The sequence below is a fragment of the Sinocyclocheilus anshuiensis genome, unplaced genomic scaffold (genome assembly GCF_001515605.1).
Source record: "Sinocyclocheilus anshuiensis isolate Anshui unplaced genomic scaffold, SAMN03320099.WGS_v1.1 scaffold110, whole genome shotgun sequence".
In the NCBI taxonomy this organism is placed as follows: Eukaryota; Metazoa; Chordata; class Actinopteri; order Cypriniformes; family Cyprinidae; genus Sinocyclocheilus; species Sinocyclocheilus anshuiensis.
In genome coordinates, this window is record NW_015544155.1 from 340765 (window position 1) to 354869 (window position 14105).

The 14105-nt window shown below is 39.3% G+C and overlaps 2 protein-coding genes across 8 annotated transcripts in view; one reads left to right on the forward strand and one right to left on the reverse strand.

The window, feature by feature from the left end:
- Positions 1 to 571: 571 nt before the first annotated feature.
- LOC107695392 (SKI/DACH domain-containing protein 1-like) lies at positions 572 to 3308 on the reverse strand. Its single transcript, XM_016495271.1, has one exon. The coding sequence runs from the start codon at positions 3184 to 3186 to the stop codon at positions 778 to 780; it is 2409 nt and encodes an 802-aa protein (XP_016350757.1). The 5' UTR covers positions 3187 to 3308; the 3' UTR covers positions 572 to 777.
- A 7338-nt stretch (positions 3309 to 10646) lies between these two features.
- LOC107695408 (protein AF-10-like) overlaps positions 10647 to 14105 on the forward strand; it is a 50251-nt gene continuing 46792 nt past the window's right edge. For 5 of the 7 annotated variants that reach the window (XM_016495292.1, XM_016495293.1, XM_016495295.1 and 2 more), the window contains exon 1: positions 10648 to 11073. In XM_016495292.1, coding sequence (XP_016350778.1) covers positions 10911 to 11073 — 163 coding nt within the window. In that variant the 5' untranslated portion in view covers positions 10648 to 10910. Of the gene's footprint in view, positions 11074 to 14105 lie in introns of all 7 variants that reach the window. The other 2 variants (XM_016495294.1, XM_016495296.1) reach the window with 1 other exon arrangement.

Genomic DNA, 14105 nt, shown 5'->3' on the forward strand with positions numbered 1-14105 from the left:
GGCATTTATATGGGGCAGGGTACTCTAGTGGAACACCAAGTTAACACTTCAATGTTTTTTAAGGTTATGCTTTCCAGTGCCAAGATAATCCATATCCTTGGAAAATAGGCCTAGTAAAGCAAAATACAATCAAAACACTGTACAAAAAGGACAAGGCTACTTGAGTCAAAGAGAAATAAACATTTAGCCTACTAAGTATACCCTGACCAGAATGTGTGTATAGGCTACACCACTAAGCACCAAGGTCTTTTTTCTTTGATTTCGTCACGTATGTAAAAACTGTTGTTTGCAGCTGTCTGTAGTTCGCTCCGTTTAAACCGGCAACATTTACAATAAGAACGACTAACAAAAACCTCCTCTCAAAAGCAAACAAGCATATTGGAAATAGCACCACATTAATAATGACTGAATTTAAAAAGTTTTTTTTTTTTTGGGTTAACTTGCGATGGCTCTTTTGCGTAAGAAAATCGAAAAATAAAAACACACGTCACTAATTCACCTTAATGGGCATTAGCAAAGTGCAATGCATGGTAAATTTGTGCTTTAGCTGTTCTATACCTTAAACCAGCTTATTATAAATACCTCCATTTATTCCCGAGTCCCAAACCTCGATGGATAGACCAGCCTGTCGCCTGTGCTATGAGGACGGACGGTGTGTGCAACATAAAAACAGGCCAAAAACGTTTACATTGAAAACACCAATGAAAACAAAACAACTAATGGCAATCAGTGCTTGTCACAGTTTTAAGACATTTCCCCCGAGCTCAAAACAACAGTTCACGGAATAACAGAGGCTTTCCTGAATTTGTGGCTTGGAGGGGGAGGAACAGCTGAATGACCGAGCTGCCATCTCCACACTGGGTGAGAACGATGAGGCAGTTGGTTATTTCTTAAAGAGTTAAAAGAGTAAGCGGGACTCAAATCTCCATCGTTGCCAATAACAAGAGACGGCGGAGAGGGAAAATTCGCCATGAGTCTGAAGGGCTTTTTCAGAGATGCTACATTGGGGCTCGCTCGTTTGCGTTTGCTCGCGCCCGCACAGTCTTCATTCGATCCCTCACTGCTAGCGAATTTTCCTGCAGCACGGGGGCTCCGGTCAACTTTTGCAACTGATTTCGCGAATGTCCTTACACTTTCGGCTTTTTTACCCAAAAACATCGCCCTGTAGTTTTTTCTGACCCTTGCACCATTCTTGGATTCCCCTTCCTCGGAACAAGGAGTGTTTAAATTGCTTCTTGATTCCTCGTTACAGGCAGGGTTTTTTTGAACGGCGCTCTCTGTGGCTTTATAGTGGTCAGTTTCCTTTAAATTATTACTGATGCGCTGATCATCAGCGTCATTATCCTTACATTGATATTCCGGAAGCTGCTTTGCATATTCATATTCGTCAAATGTGTCCTCGACTTTAATCTTCACGTTGCTGAGTAAAAATGGTGGCGTTTTTACTGCCCTGTTGCCCTCATTGTTAAAGCCTGAGGTACTAATGGGCTCCTCGGTCTCTGTTTTGATCGGTTTTAGAGGTGAAGGCAGTTTGAGGGAAGTTTTTGCTTCCCACTTGGAATTTGCTGCTAATGAAAGATTGCTGTCAGAAGACTTACAACCCGTTATTTCTTTGTCCGGAACACAGTGGGAGATCAAGGCTTGGGAGCATTTGTTTGCAGAACCCGGTATTCTTTGTTGGGGAAACGCATTGTTTCCATTTGCATTAGGTGTAAGCCCAGTCTCTTTAATTCTGTTAGCGACACAGTCTGTTGTCTTTGGATCATTTGAAAATTCAAGGCGTGATGGTGCTTCAGAGTCTTCGTTTTGTCTTAAATCTGGGAAACATGTCCGCACCAGGCAGAACTTCTGCACTTTTGCGGCATCACCATCCTCGTGTGCGTCCCTGGACGATGTGAAGTCCGATTTCTGAGTTTTGCCAGTTCGTTCACAATCCAAAGTAGCCGTTACTTCGTGGTTAGTGGGGATGTTCTGCACATTAGGCCTGTAGTGAAAAGTTGGCTGTAAGAGCAGAGGTGCTTTTGTGTTGAGACTTGAGAACCTCGCACGCCTGAAACGAATACTCTGCACTGAAACTTGACTGGACACAGAGCTCGAATCAGACTGAGAGGAGCTCTCTTCATCGCTGCTGACATCTGAAGAATCCGACAGAGAGTCGTCGTCCTCCTCCTCCTCCGAAGTCCCGGAGTTGCTGGTGGTAGAGAAACTCGACCCGAAATCCGAATCGTTGTTCACCCGTTCTGAGATGGAGCTAGATTCCGTGTCGCTGCTGCAGCTTTCCTGAAAATGTACAGTGTGCCGAGGATCGACGTACAATCCATGCTCGAGGTGGTGGAACTGGCTCAAAGATCCGTTGGGAACTTTTGGTTTACAGCACTTTGGGACGACCAAAACCGGATGGCTTCGTCTGCTCCTCGACCAAAACTGCCTGGCGCTGCTCTCGCGCTTCCTCTTCCTTTTGTAAAGTAGGTCTGCGTTGCCTTGGTGCGTTGCCTGCGCTGCAATGGCGGACTGATAGAGCAGCGGTTGCTGATTCACAACGTGCCGAAAAAGCGCATGTTTCTGATTAAAAGCCACACAGTTGTCAGGTATTTGATCTGTTTCATAGTTTTTAAAGGGTGTAGATGCCGACCTCGTGACCGGTTGGAAGTCACGGCCGAAGGATTTACTGTAAATTTGAGGTAGATCTGAGTGAGTGCGAGGGACAGGGTCCTGTCGAACAGCTTTATTTTTGAATGAGAAAGTCTGAGGAACGCCATGCAAACTCAACCAAACTTTCTCTCTCCAAAAGTCACTTCTGGCAGAGGTGCGGTTTTTGCCATCGCACATTTTTTCTGAGGATTTTTTTCTCTTTTCCCTTCTTTTGTTTGATTTCAATACCCGCTCAGTTTTACATGAAAAATACAGTGCCTCAACGTCCTCTCTTGAAATCAGAGTGCATTTAGCTGCATGGAAAGCTATAGAATGTATTGCTTTGAGCTTTCGCAATTCCTCCAAATCACAGTGATGCTTCTTCACGTTTAAATGGTCCATACGTTTGTGTACAGTAGTCCGCGGAATATTTTTCAAGAGGTCGGTGAAGACTTGAGAAAGGGCAAACATTTGTTTGCCTTTGATAACCAAATAGCCAAGCTTTACACCTTGCATTTCCTCAAAACCGGATTCCAAGTCCCCCATTTTCTTCATTGCATTAATTCCAACATTTAGAGCGACGGGTGTCCTTAAAGTAGCTTTACTGCTGCTTCTTTATTTCAAGGCATTCTGCTGACCGGTCCAGCGTGGGCTTTGACATGTCCACACTGCTTGATGAACAAAAAGTTTTAAATAGAAAAATAAAAATGAAATGGCCTGTTTGAATTAAAACAATCAGTCCATTGACCTGAGCACTGCATGATCGATGGGATGTGTGTGATGTTGCCGACAGGCTGGCTGCTGCCTGTCTGCGCTCCTGTATACCTGCGCTCCCTCAGCTCCCTTCCCATTTGGCCATGAGGAAAAGAGGAAGGTGCACAGCACTGCCAGTGAGAAGGATAAAAAGCGAGGAGACTAGGGAAGGGAAAAAGAGAGGGAGTGAGCGACACAGAGAGAGAGAGAGAGAGAGAGAGAGAGAGAGAGAGAGAGAGAGAGAGAAATAGAGCCCAGAATGCAGCTGCTATTCCCGTTGCTGGTTTAGTCACAAATAAAATGACAGTGGGAACTGAGGAAGGCCGGAGACACCTTCGTCAATTAATGCCCCCAAAGCCGACGCTGATTGGACGTTACTGACAGGTGATGCAATAAAAATGGATATTCCACCCATGGCCACCCCCACCCCACCCCCTAGCTAATTACCATACTGTTGTAATCCCACCTCTCTTAGAGCAAATAATTCGCTAGTGATAAATTCATGCTTAGAAATTAATATTAGTCATTTTGTCGGAGTATTGTTACAACTTTGAGTTGTTGTGGTTGTGAAAAAAATAATAATAATGCTGACAGATGGGTATATATGGGTATGTATACAATGATGTGCAGCTTTTTTAAATTTATTTGACATATTAAACATTGTCGTGATGACATTATCGCATTTTAATTACATTTTTTAAATATCATTATACACTATGCAAAATGTAATGCATCTATTTCAGTGAGATAAGCATTTTAACTCAAACAGAGATAAAACTTGGAATTTGAAGCAAACATTGATAACAGTGGCAAGTTAAAAGCCGAATGAAAATATCGATGATAGGATTTTACCAATCCCAAAACTTGTTTGAATTCAGAAGAAAAAAAGAGTAGTAAACAATTGTGTATAGTGTTTTTTTTTTATATCTTCTTTGATATTGCTTTGCATATGTAATCAACATAAATCACATTATACATTAACTCAGCTAATGCTTTTTGTCATTTTGTGTGCTTGAGATATCAGTGTGCACGCACATTCTTTAAGGTAACAGCATGTGTGCGGAATAAAAAAAAATTAGCCATGCTTTGAGAAATCGTCGGAGCTTTTTCCAAGTTGCTAATTAATACACATATTCAAATTCTGCAACAAGAACTGTCGATCAAGATATATGAATTGTAGAAGGAGCTAAGGATGCAAGAAACACGTGTGTACAAAAAAAAAAGAAGAAGAAGAATGTGTACATGTTAATCCGCATGTTCTAATACCCTCGTAATTGTTCGGTTGTAAGTGTGTGCGAGTTAGAAGGCTATTATTCATACTTTTTGCGGTCCATTTTTTTCACAGATCAGGCAGGCCTCCATCCCACGTCATACTAACGTGAAAGAGAAAATAACGGGTCTTCACAAGAAAAAGACTTCCCCTCCCCCGTTTGTGTACAGACATATGCCGTTTTACAATGATGAGGAAAGAGAATGAACAGAAAAAAAGTAATTTTAACTACAATACAATACAATTTTCAGGCATACGTTATTTGACAGAAAATCCTTCTGCTAATCTTAAATGCACATGTACATTATTTTACGAAACTCTTAGTAAAAACTTACAAACATGTTTTGAAACACTAGACACTCCTGATACAGTATTCCACATTTCCATTGGTGTTTATTGTTGAATAAAGTGATTCTGTACATGAATATTATGTTTTTCATGCAGTGCATAACCGGGCGGCCATATAAGGCCTTGCTTTTCAGGTGGTTTTTAAAACTCAAAAGACTATCGATGTTTTGCTGCGAATGTTCTATGGTGCAATAAAGATAAATAGATTATTCATTAAATTGTGCGATTTCTATCATTCCAATAGTTGAATGCAAATGACCTATCCCTGCTACCACCCTTCACATCTTGCCTATTCTAAAAAAAAAGCAAACGAGCCGGAACGAGCAAACCAGCGCAATATTATGGGATTGAACTTTTCTGTGCTGACGGTGCTTTCAACGCACATAAACGTTTTTGTTGGAAGTGCTAGTTGAAGATGTCTATTTGTCATCATATTACTTAATATTATTGATTACTGATATATTGGTTGAAATAAGTTTATGACATAGAATAGTTTGGATCAAAACCTCTATGCCGTCATTGTCAAGTTATTGCTCTTGATAATGAACTGTTATGTTATATTGCATCCGCGTTTACCTGATTATGGCGTGCACAGAGAGCTATAGGCTATGTGGTGGAAGTGGTTCATGTTAATCACCACCACATCCCTTTTAGTACTAAATTCAGCATCGGTGTTTGTCAGAATGTACGCGATCCCACCTCACTAGATTCGCAAGGGGCGGTAACATAAATAGACTCCAGTTCGTAAAGATTTTCAAGGGAGTGTATGTCACTCTATACTCCAGGCTACCTTTCCTAGAAGCGAGTCGTTGTCCTGTTGATTCAGAGCACTCGGTCTCCTGTTAAACCTTCGGCTTTGAGTCCTAGCAGCTCCTTATTACTGTGGCTCCTGCTGCAACTGCTTTGTCAAACAAACGGACAAAAAAACAGAAGGTTTATAAGCCTGAATTTCTGCAAATATTTAAATAACACCGCTTTTAACCTTTTTTATTTTAAATAAAATGTGAAATAAATATTGTCAGCATAATATATAAATACATATAAATGCTACAAATTTGCATACAAAGAAAATACAATAGTTAACTCTTTTATAAGCCTTTTATTTATGCTGCAGCTACTCTATAATTATTCTCTCACTTGTAGAGTTTATTTACCCTCACAGAGCAGATAGTTGTTCTGCCATGCAGTAAACAAATGTAGGCTATTTAACGATGGGAAAAGTTCCCTAATATTATTGGACCTGCATTAGTGTATGCATTTTGATCGTTTTTTCGCATATACACTGATATTTGAACGTTTTGCCGTCTAGCTGTTAATAGTCAATTTTATTCCAACCTCCGCTGAACTCTATAACTTTTATCCAAGGGGCACACAACATTTGAAAGACAACACGCAGGTCCTGGGCCTTTGATTCTGAAACCTCACAGCTTGAACAGCCCTCAATTGTGACATGAGTGATAATGATTGATCTTCGACCCAGTGTGCATCGTCGTGGTTGAAGAGTTGAGGGGTTTGCCTTCAGAAATGTTTTGTCCCGTTTTAAGATTTATTGTAAAGTTGGTCGCTTTTAGAAAATCGGGATAACTCAGATGAATCATTGATCATATCATTACTTCCAATGCAGTTTACTGGAAATGATTAGCCCCAGGTGACCCGTCTTTAAATATATTTATTTATTTATACTACGTACAGTAGTTATTAATTATATATGGGATGCCAATAAATTAATTAAAACAAAACATACATAGTATATTTACGAAGCTGAGTTAATCTGACAACAATCACAACAAACGCAGTTTCATTTTGATCACCAGGACTAGTGCCATGCATACGCTGCAAGTCAGTGAGGAAATGCGGTGATGAATTATCATTGAATAATAATATAAGGCTGTTACAATACATTTATATAAAGCTGCTGATTTCTAACCATGTTATATGTGAATAAATCAACATTTTAAAACTCCTGTTTTCATATGCGTGATTTAGCCTATTTTTAATTAAGAGAAGAGTTGAATCTTTATGACTTTGTCGCTTCTATGTTGAGACAGTTGATAGTTGGACTCATTTATTGCAGTGAGATCAGGATGGGCCCTGGACCCTCAAACGTGACGGACTCGCCAAGTGGGGGTCCGCGTGGGCTACCTCACTACAACGTGCGCGGAGTTTCAAACAGCATGGCAAAGACGTCCGGTGACAAATAAAAAAAAAGCTCACTGCAACCCATTTATCATTAAGTTAAATTAAGTAAATGTGCGCATACTTTTCGCAAAGGATCGCGAGCTCAAAGTTTGATGAAGAAGATTCTCACATTAGAAAGAGTGAGGTAAGAGGACGTTTGTTCGTCGCGATTTAGCTAACAATAGAAGAACAAAGAACACATTTCCTTTGGATTTAAGTCGTCTAGCAATTTTCTACGGGGCAGCTCAAGTGTTTCAGCGGTTTCGAATACGTTTTTTGGTCATGTCATTAATGGCACATTTAGGCAACGGTTTAGTTGACATTTTGGTCAAATGTTTTCTTTGCATGCACGATAAATTGGCATACATAAAGACAAATCAAGGCGGAAGTAAAGAGATATCCTGTTGAAGTTCTAGCACAGGAAAAACATTGCACGACTACTCGAAAATCTGTGTAGTCGAAAATCTGCTTTCAAGATGATGTAGTAAATGTTGAGCGACGTTCAATAACACGATGCGAACCTCTCATGGCACGAATACATTCCTAAACGGCGATAAACACAACTCTCTTGCACACAGAACAGTTTCATGCCTGTGAGCCCAAAGTTTCTATCGTGTCTATGAAAATCATGAGGCACACTTTATACACGACTCGCTCTAAACAATCCCTGTTCAACTCAAAACTAATCTCCATTTACATTTCTGAAACAAGCATTAAAAGTAGTCAGTTGTTATTTATGCCAACAATATAAATAGTTCCTTCCCATCTCACAGGTTGCATTCTTCTTTCAGACCGTATGAGTTGGTACATGCAACTTGAATTTACAGAGTGAGTTGGTTGGGGGTGGGCTGAAATAACCTTTCACCCTGCCGTGTCATATCTGCATGTGGATGTGCCTGCCCCTGAATTGCCCACAAGTCTTTGCGCAAAAGAGAACTCGTGTTACAGGCAAACTCATTAAGGCTCCGGATCTGGAGCATCCCTGCCTCAGACAGGGAAAAACAGGTCGTCCATTGCACCCTCTCTGTTTAACATTCGTCACAGACCTTAACACCGTTACGGAAGATTATTTAATCGTAAAACCCTTCATGTGAAAAAAAGCAAACATAGGGTATTTAAAAATGCGCATATGAAATATTATATTAAATATTTTCATCAGACTGTATAGATATAAGCTATTATGTTATTTACATACAGTATTCATTAGACACAGGTTAAGGTATGATGCTATTAAGGTATTACCTGTTTTAGATCCAATATGGGATATGATATTAGGCTGTTGTGGATGTAAATAGGCCTAATGAATGTTATTGGGTCTAGAAAACCTATATAGCCCTACACAGCAGGATCCTATAGGGGACTTATTTTAATAATAATAAAAAAAAACGTCAAGGTTTTTAAACACTTTTTTTTTTTTTTTGGAGCAGCATAAGTAAACTCTGATTTAAAAATGGCTAGGTCTATATGCTATCAATAACTATAGTTTGATTTAAGAACTTTGTTTATTATCAACTAATAAATCGTATCGTTTTTTTCTAAGAATATCATATTACAGAACATCATATCGGCATATGACACCACTAACGCTATAAAAATATCAAGGATTTTTTATTTTTTTTGCAGCGTATACATCTGTCAACTCAGCTGAACTTAACGTGGTGTTGTAAATGATCCCAACATTGCAAATCAACATTGCCCCCACCACAAGAAATTGCTCCGAGTCCGACAGTGAGACTCATACAACTACAAACTCTACTGTGAAAAGGGGATGAAGCAAGGAAACCCCCAATAGGACTAATTCTATAGGCTATTAGAACAATTCATTTCATATTGGAACATTTCGTATAAAAAAAATCTTACTGTATTTCGTATTATTAAAACTTGAACGTTATGCTCCATGTGTAAAATTAAATAGCCCAATTTAAGTAAATGAGAAGGTATCATACTGTCTGCTGGGCAGCCTATTTTGAATAACAGGTGGGCTACTCACCTATATGAGAGAATTCTGATGGAAATCGAAATATCTATCTGTTACCCAGTAGGTCTATAGTAGGCTAGTTCATTTAATGCTGTAAGGGTTGTGTGTGAGCCATATGGTGATAAATAATTCGCAGGCAGTAAGATTATGGACATTCTAGACTGACCTGATCAAAAAACGCCAAAAGCCACAGAGGTGCCTTTGAGTTAAAATTCATAAATTCGTGTCATCTATAAAAAGAAACTATCCTTAATGTTGTTTACTTATTATTCAAGTAAAGCCCCTGCTTGTCTAAAATGGGAGGACATTAAATGTGACGATAAGTCAACAATAAAATTGAAACAAAGTATAGGCATAGGCTATTTATAATTATGAGAGACTCGCGTTTTAACCTCATTTACACATAAGGCGTATGTTTTGAACTGTTGCCTATTGGAGGTTCGATGGGGCTCTGCGAATCGGTTGGGTCCAGGTCTATGCCAAAACCATCGGTTCAGAATTGGTTTTAAATTAGTGTTTATTTGCATGTTCACTAATTTGTCTAGTTAAGATTTAAGGCAGAGCATAAAAATAAGCCCGATACATTTTTCTATATAGCCTACTTCTTTTGTTTTTCATGGTCCCACAATAGTCATACACGCAAGCAGCCTTGACATTAAATAAAACGGAAAGCTACCTAAGCGTTTGGTTAATGTTGAAAATAACCTCTAAAATTTGCATGAAGAAACTGACAGGCAATTCATAAGCTTTGCTAGGCCTATAGGCAAACCGGTCATATACAGTGAGGCATTTAATTGCTTTTTCCCCTGTGAAATTGACACTTGTATCCAGCATATAGGCTATAAAAATATACACAGTATCTAAATGAACAAAACAATAAAAGTGGGATATACCCATAGGCCTACTGCTTAAGGATTCTCCGAGATTCCCTATAAATTTGTTATTCTTATTGATAATGAGATTAAACAAGCGCACTAATTAATTTAGAGGGCAAAAGTTCACTGTATGCATCATTTATTTTTATTTGCCTTCATCTTTCGAAACTAATAAATAAGATATGTACCACTTATAAAGTATGAAAAGGAATATAATTTATATTTCGAGGTAACCTTCTGAGGATAATTTTGACTTGTGTAACCAGAACCTGCCTCCAATACAAAAATCCACTGCACGCGTAGGCCTACGGCTCTGTACAGCAGTGGTCCTCATTCCAGTCCTCGCGTACCACCGCTCTGCACACTTCGTATGTTTCTCTTATCACTTCGACCGTAAGCGCCCTGCTAAGTGGACATCACAGGATATTCCGCCATGATTCCAGTTCGAAGGTAGTGCATATGCTCCATTAAAAGGGTGCAAGGCGTAAATTTAAATTGTATTTATTTACAGAGGTAGGCCTATATTATGTCACACTTCTCTAGTAAGTTTCGCCTGTGTGTGAAGACGCTACAGGCCGTGGCGTAGCTCAAATCATACTTTTTCGCGAGAAGTGCACTGTTTCTGCTCGCGGTAAAATTCAATGGCGTCCGCTGCGTGGATCAAACAGCCCCGCCTCTTCCAGCCCACTGCGTCCCCTAGGTCGGCTTTTCCACGCATGCGCGTACACGCACCTCCACATCGCAAAAAAAAAAAAAAAAAATAGATATGGCTTTTCATCGAAATGGGACATAAAATACGGTTTTCTAGGGAGATAGGGATTCGTGAGACAAACGCCCGACCGCCTTTTTGTTGGTCTTTATGCGCTGCTGATGGTAGATGGTATCCAGCGAGCTGTGTCTGCCAGAGGAATACGACGACTCGGCGAGTAATATGAAGGAGATGATCGGAGGCTGCTGCGTCTGCTCGGATGAGAGAGGTTGGGCCGAAAATCCCCTAGTCTACTGCGACGGTCACGGCTGTAACGTTGCCGTCCACCAAGGTAAATATAAACGTCTCGACATAGACTGTTATTTTTCTTGAAGGACGGGTAATTTCAGGCTGATGTTTTGATAAGTTCGCTTCTGTTGTGGTTAGAGAATTAGCTTAGCACAACATAGCCTAGCTTAGCTCCACCGAACAGTCAGTGTGACCTAAGTTTAACCGCTGGAGTGGGTTTGTGTTACTGAGATGACAGTTAAGAAATGTAGAATATTTTAACGATTAATTCTTGGTGTTTTAAGGTGTGTCGGTTGTTGTGAAGCAACGGTTTTCCGAAGGCCCTTTGGAGTGCTAATGTTGTGTTAGCACGCGCGCTGCACGGTTGTAACAGCATGGCTGATAACACTCATTTGTGGCTAACGTTAGTCAGTAGTGTTGGGTCGTTCTTGAACGATTCGTTCGTTTTGAACGAATCTTTAATGTGACTCGGGAAGAACGGTAAAAAGGACTGAATGAGATATATGATCTATCAAATATAACAACAATGAATGAAATCAAGTCATTTTGATGCAGAAATAATAACAGTTCACTCAAAATAAGTAGAGTCTGTAATCACTTTTTGGCAAGCATAAAACGGACGGAATCGGATGGCAATCAGTTTTCGGCACGACACCTGGACTCTTAAAGGGGTCATATGATGCTGCTAAAAAGAACATTATTTTGTGTATTTGGTGTAATGAAATGTGTTTATTCGGTTTAAGGTTAAAAAAACACATTATTTTCCACATACTGTACATTATTGTTTCTCCTCTATGAACTGTTCTGGAACAGTGTTGTAAATACAACTTAACCACCGATTTCTAGTCGTGTCCTCTTTTGGAAGGCCAAACAAAGTAGTTTCGCTTTCACAACGAAACACACAGTGGGCTAGAGTGAGCGGCGGCCGGCGGATTCGACGAAGGAGCGGCCGGCGGGCTTGCGGCAACCACATGTGACGACCCCGGGCTGGACTCCGCTTCGTCCACGGTGAAAGCCGATCCGGCGATCCACAGTGTGAAGTTAATGTATTTCCTCAGCGACCAGCACGGATCAGCTCCAGGCATGACGAAGCGGATATCGTCCTCTTTTGGAAGGCCAAACAAAGTCGTTTCGTTTTCACAACGACACACACAGCGTCTTCACGACCTGGTGGCAGCAACAATACTACAGCGAGAATAAAAGTTACGCCTTCTTTCTTTGCGTGAACATTTGGTTATGCAAATCTTCCCACATCGTGATGTAGACATGTGGGGGCGTGTTAGAATGAGCCGTTTTAGGTAGGCGTGGTTGACTAACTTTTATAAAGAATATATCTTTGGATTTGAGACTTTAGTCTTTGCAACTTTACAGATCTTCTTTATGCACCAAGAGCTTGTAACACTTCAAAGAGAAAGGAAAAATTGAAATAGCATCATATGACCCCTTTAACAGGCTCTTGATTGTTTTCTCTGCATGTAGTTATTTGTCTTGTGTTATTTTAGGTTGTATGATGCTTCAAATGTTCACAATTCACATAAATAGTTCACATACATAAGTATCTTGGTTCCAAGAAGTTTGTGCTTGTAGGAGACTCATTGGTGCAGACAAGTGAAAGAGAAAAATGAAGCAAACAAATGCAAAGTTAACTTTTATCTGGTTTCAGATGTAAAGAAGAAATCTGATTATTAATAAAACCTGTCATTGAAGTCATGGCATGATTTCGGTGTGTTAAATTCTTATAAGAAATGTTTTATCATTCATACAATGATTAACTTTGATTCAAATTTATTTTGCCCTTCACACTATGTGAGTACCTGATATCAACAGTTTGGATCATAATATCCTAGAATTGGTGTCAGCTGTCATTTCGTTCTTCAGGATCTGTTTTGTAGGTCACAGAAGATGGTCCAGTACTAATGGGTCAAGTTGTCACCTATAGACTTGTAGACAGATGTTATGTTGGTGTTTGGACAAGCTTGTGGTAAAGATATTTTTTGTAATGTTTTTATATTGGCTGACTATTGGGACCTTGACATCAAAACATTTGCTTAGTTTGTTGTCTGTCATTGATCTTTTCTGATAAGTGGAAACATACATTTATTTGCATTTGCACAAAAATAACTATAAAGCAAAGATAGGAATTCTTACATGTATGTAAATTATTTTATTCAGGGTGTGAAATTACTTCTTTCCCACTAAAATATTTTTTTTTTCTATTTTTATATTTCCAGCTCAGATATATAAAATATATATTTTTTAAATATGTAAAATTGAATAAACATGCAAAGACCTTTGTAAGTAGTGGACCAAAAAAGATTCTCTTTGCACTCTTCCCTGGCCTTGATAGTGAAGTTGACTCTCTTTTTGGTCCACTTAACTTTTCATTCACACTGTTGTCTGTTTAGAACTTAGTTCAGGTTGACCCCAAAATGACAAAATACCCATTATGAGTAGGGATGCACCGAAATTAAAATTCTGTGCCGAAACCGAAAATTCTGGATGCACTTGGCCGGAAACCGAAACCGAAAATACTTTGTAATAATTATTTATTATTTTATTAAATAATATAAAGTCATTTTGTAAGACTTTTTAATTTAACTCAATAATTTTAATGACACTGAATCAAAAAACACAAACCAATAAAATAACCACACTTTTATTGAAAGTAACACAATAAAATTGAACAGAAAATATATATATATTAAATATCAATATATTATCTTTATTCAGTTCTATGCAACAGAATCTGGTAGAACTGTTTTTTTTTTTTTTTTTTACTAATTATCCAAATAATGTATAATCCTACAAAGCTGTTATTATTATCAGAGCATGTGAGCAGAGCATAGCGTCACGAGAGAGTAGCGTCATTTGCCCAGTTCAGCAGTCCTACACCATGTTACAGCACAGTAGCGCTATTGCAAACAGGAACAAGTATACTACATAGAAATTTCCTGCCGGAGCGTTGTTTGAGCGGCCTATGCTTTTTCGGTGAGCATGAGCGGTACATGAGCGGAATCAAAGTCCCTTTAAGACAAGTCATGTCACTCGGCGGCCATCTTTGAAATGCCTCTGGGG

Excerpts from the sequence above, each read along its gene's own strand:
- LOC107695392 (XM_016495271.1), bottom strand. The coding sequence starts at position 3,186 with ATGAAGAAAATGGGGGACTTGGAATCCGGTTTTGAGGAAATGCAAGGT.